Source organism: Furipterus horrens, unplaced genomic scaffold, assembly GCF_987537825.1.
Source record: "Furipterus horrens unplaced genomic scaffold, mFurHor1.1.pri manual_scaffold_3, whole genome shotgun sequence".
Classification (NCBI taxonomy): Eukaryota; Metazoa; Chordata; class Mammalia; order Chiroptera; family Furipteridae; genus Furipterus; species Furipterus horrens.
The window spans coordinates 102041407-102055610 of NW_028327173.1; the positions used below are offsets into that span (position 1 = coordinate 102041407).

Here is a 14204-nt window from a genome sequence, read left to right on the forward strand (position 1 = left end):
TCCTTCTTTTTCTCCCTCCCTTTCTCTTCTGGTGGTGGGGATGCTGTGTCCCAGGGTGGGTCAGGGAGTTAGGTAGAATAAGTACTCTTCCAGTGCTGCTGGAACATCTTTCCAAGGTTTTATTTTCAGTCCTACTCTCTGTAATCCAAGACCAGAGCAGAGATTTTCTTATGAGAGGGAGGGATTTCCATAGTGACCTTGGAAGGTGTTCTTACCCTTCCTACTGGTAAAACGGCTGTAGATGCCCCCATTGGTTCAAGATGGGGACCTTGACTATATGGTGATGAGGACAGAAGCAGTGGGGCAGTAGAAAGTAGCCTTTGCCTTCCTCTGCAGCAGGTTGGTGCTCTGGTTTCAGGAGGCACAGAAAATCAGCACTCTGGTGCACCCTGTTTGGATTGCCCTGGGCCAGGTACAGAGCATGGGAAACTGTGTGTGTGGAAGGGCTGATGCTAGGGAACCTGCATTCATCCTTCACTGTGCTCACATGGTCCACTGATGGGAAGAAGCCAGGGTGTCGCAGGTCTTTGGCATTCATGTAAGGTCTTTTGAAAGCAGGGTATCCACCCTCTAGCTTGGGGTTGGGGCCAGGGATGAACTTATAAAATTCTTTTTCTGAAAGTTGGGTCTCTATCTTCACTTGCTGTGGGAACAAATCACACATGAATGGGGGCTGAGAGAGACAAAAGACAATATAGCTTCTTTGGAAGTATCCAAGCCAGAGCATAGTTTTCTTTATTTAAAAAAAAATTTTAAATTTGTTTTTGAATGATAATATATATTGAACACAACAGAGGGAAATAATGCAATAATACAAAAAAGTTAAGAGTGAAAAGTGTCTCTGGGGAGCATTGAAGTGAAAAGATTAGTAATTCAATAGAAAAATGGGTGGAAGACATGAACAAACATTTCACAGAATAATAAATATTCATAAACAAATGAAAAGATGCTGAACCTCATTAATAATCAGAAAAATGAAAATTATATCACAGAAAAATGTTATTCGAAACCCACCGAACTGACAAAAATTTTAAATGTCTGGTAATACCAAGTAATGGCAAGATTAGAGAGTTAGAGGAGTGACGGCCTCTCTGGGGAGAAGGTACATCGATGCAAGATTCTGGAAAACAGTAATGTCTCCTGTAGCAACCAATTCACTCCCCAGGTGGGTGAACTCTTACATGCGAGGCTGTGCCTCATCTTCATTGCTGTATTTAGGGGCATCAGGGTAACAAAAATGTAGATAATCAGATGTCTGCCAACAGGAGAAGAGTCAAGTACATGATGGCCTATCCACGCAATGCAATTCTATACAGCAGAAAATGAAGAATATGTCATAATGTTTGGCAAAAAATAAGTCACAGAAGAGCACCAAATAATATGATCCAATATATAATAAAGTTAATAGAAAGTAAACCTAAACAATTTGTTTAGAACACACACACACACACACACACACACACACACACAAGAATGAGAAGCCCCAAGCTCAGAATAGTAGCTCTCCTGGAGGTAGGGAAGGGTATGAGCAGGAAGAGTCACCCACAGGCTCTAAGGACCTGTTCCTGCGCTGTGTGAGCTGACAATGAGTGCACTGGTATTTGGTTTAGCACTGCTATTTAAACCACCATTATCTATTATTTACACTCTTCTGTATGCATGACTTATATATGATGTGCATTTTAAAACACACACACATAAACAAAAAAGACCTCTTAGATCTCCTGGCATCAGATGTTCCTCTAAAAAAGTGCCTCCACTGTGAACATGTAATAAAAATGAAATAAAAATGACTTCAGTGGGCAGCTGAATAAAAGGCAGTACTGAGTGACATCTTACCTCTTGTGGTGTGACTCTGGAGCACTTGTGCTTCCCGCAGCATTTGTAGTTGACCATGGAGGAACTTTGGTAGATGTCTAAATCCACAAGGGCCTAAATGGCGAGGGCGAAGATAAAGTGAGAGATCTATCTTGTTCTTCCACACACAGACATTCGGTGACCCGGAATTTGGAACTCTTTGTGATCTGACCTCTCGTGGCCATTCCTACATCTCCCCCACCCTGTTCCGCTCCAAACCCTTACTTCTTTCCTCTCTTTACATGTGCCTGGCACACATGCTCTTATCTCTTGCTGGAAATGCCAGTTGCACACCTCACCAACTAGCAAACTCTTACCTGTCCTCCAAGACCCAGATTAACTCCCCCAAAACATCTCTCCCACTCTAGGATTAAACTTTCTCCTCTGCTTTCATAAAACATTTTGCATTTCTCACTATAGCACTTATCATGGTGTATTGTAATTAATTTAATAAGTACACTAGATTAGGACCTAATCTTAGGTATTCCTGCAGACTCAAAGCCCAGTTCAGTGCCCAAAACACTGGGAGTGCCTAATAAATGCATACTGAATGAATAAATGAACCCCCAGAAAACTGTGAACTCATAGCATTCCTCTGCCTGTTTAAAACAAAAAATCCAGAGTCATGACCAGAGTGAGCCCCAAAGGGCCTAAGAGCCTGGCCCTTCCTTGGGCCTGTTTGCTGCCCAACCTTGAGATTGTCACAAGGGAAAAAATACACAACACTCATCTATCTGGGGTACACCACACCTGCCATAGTGGACAACCTAGGCACAGACGAGTTGGTTAGCCCTGCTCCTGTCACAGGCAGGGAAAGCAGCCACTGTCCACAAATTGGTGGCAAGCAAGCACCACTTCCCAGGCCTCCTCCCCTACTCTGTACATCATTCAGTCCTCTGGGGGTTGGCGAGGACGGCAGAGGTAGGTGGACCACTGGACAGGGGCCATGGGGCATGCTGCAATGGGACCTAGGAAGAATCAGAGCTGTGGAAACGTCAGGTTTGCCTCGTAAGCAGGGAAGTGGAGTGCTGGTAATGTTGAACAGTTACCTCTGGGGAGCAAATAAGCCCAGTTTACAGCATTCGCCAGTTTCTGTGGTGTAAATGCTTCCACCAGGCCCATTCGGAGCTATCAGCACGGTGTCACTGATACAGAGTTCTGAAGATGTGCCCATAATGGGCTCTCAGAGTCAGGATAAGCTGACTCCAGCACGCAGACCCCACTGAGCCACAGCTCTGAACTCTCTAGAGGAAGCAAGCCTAGGACTTACTTAGAGGCACCCTGATTCAGAAGCACAAACCATGTTTTCTAGTAGAGATTGGGGGTATCCAGTGGAAGACAAATGTGAGGCTCTGTATTCCCAGTTCAACAATAACATTTGTAGGTCCAACCCTGCCCCTTTTCCCCAGCCCTGAAGTCCTGCAGAGAGGCCTTACTACCACGGCACTGGGGAGCCCCCTGAGTCACCCTAGCTTGTGTTCATGAATGCCTAAGTTCCTGATTGGCCCTTTGTTATCTCATTCCCATGGAACCCTGCCCTGAGCCTCATTCCATTCAGAAGGTTGTGGCTGCCAGACCTCAACAGGCCGCTGGGTCCCTTCTTTTTGTATATAGACAGCTTGTCTCTTGGGGGTAGGAGCCAGATGCAGTGCACACAGCTCCTACCCATCCTCCTGCCAAGAGAAAGATGATGCTCTTCCCTGTCCCACTCCAGACGCCCCTGCTACAGGAAGAGGCCTGCATATCCCATGGCCACACCTGTTTCTGAGATGAACCCTGATCTATATGATGCAGGCTCTCTTGGTCACAGTCCCTCGTCATTGTGATTAGGTGACTGGCCAGCCTCCTGCATGTCAGTTCCCCTGTCCCTGGCTTACTCTTTCTCATAGAGAGCCACTGGTATCCCTATGCACCTGAACCAACATGAACCCCAGCAGCATTAGAAGGTATCCAGGTGGCAGTGGCTTTCCAACAAGCTACAGAATCAGTCTATTTCCAGGAGAGGCAGGAAAACTGAATTATGACATCAGAGTGTGTGTGACTAGATCCACCGCATACCATAACCCCTCCAGGCCTTTATGGCTTGAAAGGCTGCCTCGTCCTTCTTCCATATGTCAAAATTCCATCCACTTTCACTCTCATTAGGAGAGTGGTGAGGAAGTGGAGTAATTGGATCCCTTAAAATTGGAACCAACATTCCTGGTGGGAATGTAAAATGGTGCAACAGTTGTGGAAAACAGTTTGGTGGTTCCTCGAAAAGTTAAACATAGAGTTATTGTATGACCCAGGTATTTCACTTCTGGGTATATACACAAAAGAATTGGAAGCAGGGGTTTGAAGAAATCCTTGCACACCCATGTTCATAGCAGCACTACTCACAATGGCCAAAAGTGGAAGCAACCAAATGTTCATCAACAGATGAATGGATAAACAAAATGTGGTACACACAGACAACAGAATATTATTCAGCCTTAAATAATAATGACGTACTGACACATGCTACAACATAGATAAACCATGAAAAACATCATACTAGGTGAAATAAGCTAGCCATATTGTATGTCACTTATATGAGGTACCTAGAGTCATCAAATTGACAGAAAGAGACAGAAAGTAGAACAGCAGTTACCAGGGGCTGAAATGAGGGAGGAATGGGGAGTTAGTGTCTAATGGGTATAGCATTTCAGTGTGGGAAGATGAACACACTGTGGAAATGAATGGTGGTGTTGGTCATACAACATTGTAAATGTACTTAATGCCAATAAACTATACCTTAAAAATGATTAAAATGAGAGAAGCATTTGAGATCATGCTTTGTCAGTTTTGGCTCAAATAAACTCTTGTAAAAATTCTTCCAAAATGCTAAATTTTATGCTATTTATATATATTTTAAATGTCACTCTATTTAAGGGCCAACTTCTCCATGAAGCTCTTCCTGATCTCTCACCGGAAGACTCCTTTCATTTATTCAATCAATATTTATCAAACACTTATTGTGTGTTTGGCACTGTTCTGAACCTTGTGGATTCAACAGTGAACAAAATAGTTGGAAATTTCTGCTTGCACAGAGCTCACATTCTGGTGAGAGAAAAACTCAAAGTAGAATCAATAAGCATCTACCCTGCAACAAATCAATGAGGTGACATTTGAGAGAGTGGAAGTCAAAGTGGGCACTTCAGACTGGGGTCCAGAAGGCCTCTCTGCATGAGTGCTGTGAAAGCAGAGATCTGAAGTGTAGAGCCAGCCATGCCCGGATCTGCAGGGGAGGTGTCCTAGCACAGGAATCAGCAAGCGCAGAGCCTGTAAGACAGGACAACCGGGAACAAGAAGGGAGCAGAAAGGAGTGGGTGGGGACACAGGGATATGAAGACAGTTTCTCTGTAGAGACCTTCAAGAATCTTTTTTTTTTTTTTCTTTAGGAAGCATGTGGTTTGGGTTGTGCTGACACTATTCTAGTTCCAAATGGGTATATTGTCTCCAGAACATGCCATCTTCTAGGCTACAGTAATTAATTTAGGAAAGGGCTCATGACCAACAGGGGCATCATCCCCAACTCCTGGGGAAGAGGTTCTCTCTTTCTGAGATAGTGGGCACTAAGAACCACATAAGCCTGGAGCTGCCTGAGGCCATCTTTGCACCATGTGAAGGGAGGCTGGCCAAGAATAAAATTAACAGGGAAAAGAAGATCCAAGAAATGGAGACAGACAGTGACTATATCACCATGACACCAAGCCCCTGGATACAACCATGCCTGAAGCTCGACTGTTTGTAGAATTTGCAGTTTATGTGAGCCAATATACTTCTTTTCTTGCTAAAGCTTATTTAGTTGCATTTATGTAACTTACAGCTGAAGCATTCTCAACAAGTTCAAGGTAGTAGGGCTAAAGTAGTGATTTCCCATAATAACTGTGGTATCTAAGTAAAGAGTCTTCCTCACTTATACATCCCTTGGTGCCCTGGCACTTAAGCTTAGGGAGGAAGAAGTGCTTGTGAATTTAATAAAACTGAGAAATATGAAAGAACAGCGCAGCAAACAGAATGGCTGCAGACATAGAAGTAGAGGGGATGGCTATGCCATAACAAATGATTTTTGTGCCTTAAGGATATATTTTTCAGAAAAATATTACCAAGTAGATTTTGGAGTCCTGACCTCAAGTCCGGAGACTTACTATCTTCATGTCCTCGTAACTTCAAAAGTCAGTTGTATCATCTATAAAACAAGGATATAATATCCACCTGAAATGAAAATATGAAGTCATGTGGCTCCATTCTAATAATCACCTATAAAATCTGAGTCTCTATTCTATGTCAGATATTGTGCAAGGGTCAACAATTACAGTAATAAAATAAAACAAATGATCTCTGCCTTAAGTTATTGTATAATTGGAGATAAGCATATTATATAAATAATCACATAAGCAAGTCTTTAATTCGTTGTCGGCAGCCGTCCGTCTTGAGAGACGATGGCGTAGCTTCTTGAGAGTCTATCTGCACCGCCGAGAATGACTGTGCAGTCCGACTCGGGAGTGACAATCCCTGCCACACTTGTTACAGGTGAAGGCAGATGGCCGTTGTTGCTGCTGTTGACGCTGCTTCCGCCTCGATCTTTTCTGGACCGCCTCCTCGTTGCGCGCAGCCTCTGCACGTGACGTACCTTGCCTGACCGCGAGCCTCCAGGCTAGGCTGTCGTCTGCTTGAACTTCCCATGTGTTGAGATTGATGGAGCATTGTGTCATGTCCTTTCTGCAGATGTCTTTAAACCGCAGTTTTGGGCGCCCTGTCATCCTCTTGCCTTCTGCTAGCTCGCCGTAGAGGAGGTCTTTGGGGATACGGCCTGCATCCATTCTTTTGACATGGCCGAGCCACCTGAGGCGTCTCTCGCTAAGAACTGCATGCAAACTGCTCATATTGGCTCGCTTCAGCACCTCGGTGTTGGGAACCTTATCCTGCCAGGCGACATGCAGGACGCGTCGCAGGCACCTCATGTGGAAGCTGTTGAGTTTCCTTTCGTGCCTTGCGTAGGTGGTCCACGTCTCGCTGCCATAGAGGAGAGTGCTGAGTACGCAGGCTTGGTAGATGCGCAGTCTGGTTTTCTCAGTGAGGCTGGAATTGTTCCACGCTCGCCGGTTCAGTCTGGCCATAACTGTGGCTGCCCTGGCGATTCTCCGGTTGACCTCCAAGTCGACTGACAGAGAGCTCGAGATGGTGGACCCGAGGTAAGTGAAGTCGTTGACAACCTCCAGGGTGTATCCATTGATGGTGATGCATGGGGGAGTCCCCGTGCCTTGAGCCATAACATTCGTCTTCATCAGGCTGATGGCTAGTCCAAACTCCTTGCATGCGTGGGAAAGGCAAGTGACTAGCTGCTGGAGTCCCTCTTCGGAGTGTGATGTCAAAGCTGCGTCGTCGGCGAAGAGCATCTCACGGATGAGCACCTCTTTGACTTTGGTCTTGGCTCGTAGACGGGCCAGGTTGTAGAGCTTGCCATCGGATCTGGTGTGAATGAAGACACCCTTGCTGCAGTCCTTAAAGGCGTATTGGAGGAGCATGGAGAAGAAGATTCCGAACAGCGTAGGCGTGAGGACGCAGCCCTGCTTTACTCCGCTGCTGACTGGGAAGGCCTCAGAGGTTGCGCCGTTGTAGGACACCGTGCTGTGCATGTTGTCGTGAAAGGACATGACCACAGCAAGCAGATGTGGTGGACAGCCAATCTTCCGTAGCAAGCTGAAGAGTCCGCTTCGACTGACCAGATCAAACGCCTTCGTGAGGTTGATAAAGGCGAGGTAGAGTGGTTTATGCTGCTCGTGACACTTCTCCTGCAGCTGGCGTAGGGAGAAGATCATGTCCACTGTTGATCGGCCAGCTCTGAAGCCACACTGGGACTCTGGGTAGACGCGGGAAGCAAGGGTCTGCAGGCGGGCAAGAGCGACCCGGGCGAATACTTTGCCGACGACGCTGAGGAGAGAGATACCCCGGTAGTTGTTGCAGTCGCTGCGGTCTCCTTTGTTCTTGTACATGGTGATAATGTTGGCGTCTCTCATATCCTGGGGGATGTAACCCTCCTTCCAGCAGAGACAGAGTAGATGGTGGAGCGGCTGTAGCAGGACTGGTTTCCCGCTCTTTAGGATTTCTGGAGGGATTCCGTCGCTTCCTGGTGCTTTCCCGCAAGCGAGGCGGTCGATGGCTTTGCCGAGCTCTGCCGCAGTAGGTGGGGTGTCTAGCTCCTCCATGACTGGTAGGTCTGGGATGGCGTTAAGAGCAGTGTCTGTTACGGTGCTCTTCGTTGCGTACAGCTCGAGGTAGTGCTCGGTCCACCGCCGCATTTGCTGTTCCTGGTCAGTGATGACCTCACCTGTCTTGGACTTAAGGGGGGCGATCTTGGAGGGGATTGGGCCTGTTGCCTTCTTGATACCCTCATACATTCCTCGTGCGTTGCCTATATCGGCGGCTTCCTGAATGCTTCTGCACACGTTTAGCCAATAGGTGTTGGCACAGTGGCGGGCGGTCTTCTGGACTTTGTTCCTGGCAGCCCGTAGAGCTTGAAGTGTACTGGGAGTGGGCGTGGCCTTGTAAGCCAGTAGGGCCTTCCTCTTAGCCTCGATCACGGGTTCCATTTCTTCCCAGTGAGCCTCGTACCAGTCAGCGTTCTTCCGCTCTTTCTTCCCGACTTTATCGAATCCAATTGGCCACATCTCCGCGACGCCATATACAACTCCGCCATTATTGCTTACGGGAAGTCTTTAATTACAGTTGTGACAAGTGCCCTGAAGGACAGATACAGGGTGTGGGGACCTGATCCACTACTGGGGGCTGGTCTGGGAGGACTTGCCTCAAGCAGTGACATTTTAACTCAATCTTAAGCAGGAAGGAGACTTCTCAGTGCTGTGTGATGCTGTAGGGTTGAAGGGAGAAGGGTCTTGTGTGGGATAGGTGTGGCACCAGGTGAGGCTGAAGACGAAGAGGGGGCTTGGACTAGAAGGTTGACTTTATCCTGAGAATAATAGGAAGTTTTGGGGAAGTTAAGTAGAAAAATGATGCAGTGGGATATGCATACAAAAAAGCTCACTGTTGGACAACAGTCTGTGTGACAGGGATGAGAGGGAGGATCCAGGGACGTGAGTTTGCAGGCCCCTGGGTGCCGATGGTGGCTGAGGCAATTGGAAGAGATGACAGTGGATATGGAGAAGAGTGTGTAGATTCAAGAGATGCTTTGGAAGTAAACTCTGTAGAACAGTGATTTTCAACCTCTTTCATCTCATGGCACATGTAAACTAATTACTAAAATTCTGTGGCACACCAAAAATATATATATATTTTCACCGATCTGACAAAAAATAAGCATAATTTTGATTCATTTTTAAATTTGACAACCTAAGGGAAAAGAGGTCAGTGCCCCTGACTAAACAGTCAGGTATTGCGTGTTATAAAATTTATTGTAGCACACGGGTTGAAAATCGCTGCTATAAAATTTAATCAGTATTAGGAAGCAGCAGGAGCAACACAGAGAGGTATCAGATATTTGGAATGAGTCACTGGGGGTTGACAGCCCTTTGATGAAGTGGGACCTGCTGGGGAGTAAGAGTTTGCTATTGCAGTTGTGCAGCCTGTGTGGCTGCCAAGTGGAGAAAGTGAGGTAACACCTGAGTAATAGGATCTGTAGCTAAGAACACTCTGGACATGTGATACACGATCTGGAATTGCTGGAGTATGGGTGGCATCTGAAGCTAATGGAGAGGTTTTACTGTCTTTAGGCACTATACCCTACGCTACCATACATAGCTTCCCCAAAGAACATCCTTTGCTTCCCTAAGGAGCAGTCAAGGGCAGCAGGAGAGGAAATCAGTCCAGAAGAGTGAGAAGGTCATGGGGGCCATGTACTCAGGCCTCTTTAGTCCTCTGGGCTTGCTGCCTCCGCTACCATTGGGTCTCTGCTGAATCTCTTGGCGTCCAGATTAAGAGGGCAGCGATCATGCAACAACCCGCAGGAACAGGGTTACTGAGCATGGGCAGGCTGCTCTCCTCAGGAGCCTCCAGGTCCCCAAAGTGAAGTGCTTCCTCCATCCAGACAGCACCGTAGTTATAAACTTTGTAAATTTGCACTGAAACATTGTAAAATGTCGTGTTGTACCTACTGCTTTTTAAGTTTTTACAGTGCGATAATGTTATTTTTTCCAGAGTACAAAACACAGGAAAGTTGCTCATGGTTCATGTTGTCTTGGCAGCATGTGAGGGCAGATCTTTTCAATATTTATCAAAGGTGAAAAATAAACCAGAAAGCAAATTCTGCTTCTTCTTTTTTTTTTTTTTGGTCTAGATCACATACAAGGGTTGGGTTCAGATTGTGTGGTGTAAGATGAATTGTGTAATAGAAATGGATAAGAGTGTATTTGTAAAAGCATGACTCGAGTGTAGTAAAGGTTAAAAAGCACACACGTGCACACACACACAGACTGTGGACTTTGTACACAGTGTATACAAAGCATAGAGCACACCACAGGCTCTCTACCAGATCCTCCCCTCCTCCATCCAGTGAAGATATTCGCCTCTAAATATTCATTTTAAAAATTGAGAACAGTTTGCCCAATACATATTCACAGGGTTATATGGGAAAACTAAGGGAGAAAAACATGCATGTCACTTGGCATATGGTCTAGTATGCTGTAGGAGTTTAATTATTGCAACCTTCATTCATTTGAATGCAAGATTCCACTTGGCTTTACCTGGAGGGAACAGTGGGCCCCAAGTTTCTGTCTATGCAAATTCAGTGTGTTAATATTGTTAAATCACAGGAGGAAATTCTCTCAAACCTGAAGCCCTTGAGTTCCTCCAAGTTTATATTAAAGGGATTACAATCCATTTCCTTCCTAATACGCTAATGCTAATGCACTGTGGGAAGCCCTCAGGCCAGGAATTAAAGTATTTACGCCTTTAATTAGGAGCAAACCTCACTTAGAGCCTGAAACACAAACAGCCAGTCAACACTACAAAGGCCTCCTCCCAGACCAAGGGGATATTGATCCCTCTCTGGGAGCCTGGAGCCTCCCAGGGTTTAGCAAACGGAACCTTTCCCAAACTGGGTGCCTTAGCCAGAGGGCTCTCAGCAGAAATAGAAAACCCGTTTATGCAAAGAACAAACAAACAAAAACAGCAGCAGAGTTCATCAGAACCAGCCCTGGAGCACTGCGAGGCCCCTGGGGAAGTACCATCTTGTCACGGGGATGGGGGTGGTGTGGTGGTGGTGGTGGTGGTGGTGGTGGTGTTGACGCTGGATTGTCCCATAGCCTGACTCACCTCTCTGGAACCAGGTCATTAGCTTGCAAATAGGTGATTCTGAAAATTAAGACCTTCAGAGAGGTCTGTCTACACAGGGATGCTAGCTGGGTCACCGGAGGCAGGGATCCTTCAAGAGTGGTCCAGTGACCATCTGCTTCCAAGTCCCCTGGGAAACATATAAAAACCCAGATTTCTGCTGCCACCTTCTGAGGCAGACTCTCTGGAAGAAAGGCCCAACCTGAGAATGTACCTTAAATAAACTTCATTGGTGAGTCCTATGACTCTTAGGCAGACATAGGAGGAGACTGTGGCCGGGCCACCCCCCGATCTTTACAGAGGAGGGAGCTGTGTCACAGAATCTCCCAGGGTCCTGTTTGGACTGGCAGGGCCCGGCCTGGGATGGGTGCGGCCTAGCAGAATGGTACCAAAAGAGCTCATGGAATTGTTAAACTGGGATGAGAACTTGGGGACTTTTGCTTCATAAGTTTAACACACAAGTACTGACTGGCTGCCTTGAACTGAGCAAGTTGTGGTGCTAGATGTGTGCATCTGTGTGTGTGGAAGTAAGAAGGGCTGTTGTGGGATGACTATAAAAGATGAAAAACACAAGGCTCCTGCCATCTAGCACTTACAAACTGGTGAGGAGAGAAGGGAGCAAGTGCCCAGAGAGGAATGGGCAAACATAGGTTGGGGAGTGCAGAATGAAGGACCATCTAATGTGGAGGGGACTGGCAAAATGTCAGAGAAGATGTGGTGATGAAATCAAGTGTTAAACGAGGAGCCTTTCTTTGTCCAAATCTGGCCTGTCATTGAAGGTTCAGCCAACCTCTGACCTCTGGTGGGAACCACTTTCTGCCCACTCATTTTCTCTGAATATTTTTGACCCTCCAGCACATATTTGTCACTAAATTGATGCTGTTTCCATGTCTTAATTTAGTTATACATTTTTAACTCCCCCCCCCCCCCCAAATTTAAACTGCCTTTGCTTCTCAATCTCCCCTGAGCCTGCCAGATAGGCCTGCAAGACCCTTAACACTGTACTTTGGTCATTTTGGGGGGTTTTTAAGGTCAAGCTGGAAGGGCAGGTGGGGGTTGGACACTGCAAACCCTCAATGCCTGGCTGAGGAGTGGGGACTTTCAGAAGGACGCTGAGTGCAGAGAGGAGAATTTGAGAGTCAGATGATTTTGCATTTGAATCCAGCTCTGCCACTACAAACCGTCCATCCTTGGTGGCCTTATATTCTTTTTTCAATTTCCTTGTAAGGGGTAAAATGGGAATGCAAATCCCTGCTGCCTTGCAGGGGAATGGAGTAAAATGCTGTGAACATCCTGCTTAATGCAATGCCTGACACATAGTACGTGCTCAATAAACGAGAGTGAATATGGGACAAGTCACTCAACAGAACGTGATGAAAAGGAAGACTGGCATGGGGGAAAGTGTGCAGCATCAACAGAGGTGATGACAGCTGGAGAGCCCTGCAATCAGCCAGGCGCCTGAGAATTGACTGGACGTTTGGTGATAATGGTAACAATACAGTATGTCCTCTGTGCTGTTTGCTTTCCCGACATCTTCACCGCATCTCTGCAATACTGATCCTTTTTATTCTCCCCATTTTGTAAATGAGAAAAATGAGGCACAGCAAGGATAGTCACTTGTTCAGGGTCCCACATAGCTAGTAAGTGACAGAGGCAGGATTCCGGCCTTCACAGCTTGGGGCCAGAGTCTCTGTTCTCATTTGCAGGATCATGTGGCCTCTGCACCCCTGGAAGAAAGACAATAGGGTTCTAAAGAGAGCAACTTATATGCTGAAATTTGGGGGATAGTCTTCATTTCAGACAATGTCCTGAAATTCCCTGAGAATGTGACAAGCGGGCCCTGTCTGAAGGCTGGCACCCATAGCTTGGCCATGATGTATTCCTGTTGAACATAAACAATTCTACTGAACACCCACATCAGACAAGACCACTGTGAGCACAAAGGATCAAGGCAAAACCAAGACCTCTGCATAATTGTGTTTGAACAGACACAAAGCAAGAACATTGTACAAGGCACAAAAATGACCAAACATGCCAAACATGCCCTGTCCAGGCTGCTGAGATACAGCTGCTGCTTTCGCCCCAGCTTACTCCCCTGCCTGGTGCACAAGAACTGCAGTTACCTGCTCGCCAGCCGTGTGTGATCCAAAGCCCTGCCCCAGATCACCCAACACAAGCCAATTCCTATAATAAGTACTTTCTCACAGCATATTCTAACAGCTCCCTGTTGTGTTTATTTCTCTCTTTGCATCTGGACATAAACACAGCTTGTTCAATTCCAGAAAAGTTCTTGATGGCCTTTGGATGGAAATCATTGACATCTCATTGGAAACCCCAGTGCTTCAGTACCTGAGCTGTTTCTCCGGCTGCCTCTGCCACTCAGAAGCTGAAATTTTGTCAGGCTCTGTTGTCACACAGAGGGCCTCAGAAAGGACCACCAGGATCATTTTGGGCTGCTTCATTCTTGTGCTTCTGTGCTCTCCTTAGCAGAAAGTGGAAAGACTTCTCCATAAAAGTGTGAGTGAGAACTATATCAACACCAAAGAATTGTTGAGAATAAATTTCAACAATTTGTCAACAATTCATGAGGACAGTAGAACGTGTAGCTATGTTCTAGCATTGTGACTGCCAGAGAGAGTGCAAACTGCAATTCTTAATTTCAGCAATGCTCAAAAACATTAAAAAATTTCATCTAGATTGTCAGCATTTCTTTTGCTCAAAGGCCTAGAAATGGAATGGAAAATTATAACCCTCAGGGTCTCTTTCTCCTAACAAATTTAAGATGCATTCTTTGAGTGCTCAGTAACTATATTCTTTATTGAATTTATTGGGGTGACATTGGTTAATAAAATTACATAGGTTTCAGGCATATAATTTTACAATACATCATCTATATATTGTAGTGTGTATTTATCACCCCAAGTCATGTGTCCTTCCATCATCATTTATCCCTGCTTTACCCTCTTCTACATCGCCTGACCCTTCTTTTCCTCTGGCAATCACCATACTGTTGTCTGTATCCATGAGTCCATTTTTTT

The 14204-nt window shown here is 46.0% G+C and overlaps 1 protein-coding gene across 1 annotated transcript; it reads right to left on the bottom strand.

Annotated features, from left to right (window-relative positions):
- Positions 1–220: 220 nt before the first annotated feature.
- SPMIP9 (sperm microtubule inner protein 9) lies at positions 221–3031 on the bottom strand. The gene is made up of 4 exons (XM_090268304.1): positions 2907–3031; positions 2741–2825; positions 1840–1932; positions 221–643 (listed from the first exon to the last, which is right to left on the bottom strand). The coding sequence occupies exons 1-4, from the start codon at positions 3029–3031 to the stop codon at positions 221–223; spliced, it is 726 nt and encodes a 241-aa protein (XP_090124430.1).
- Positions 3032–14204: the final 11173 nt, after the last annotated feature.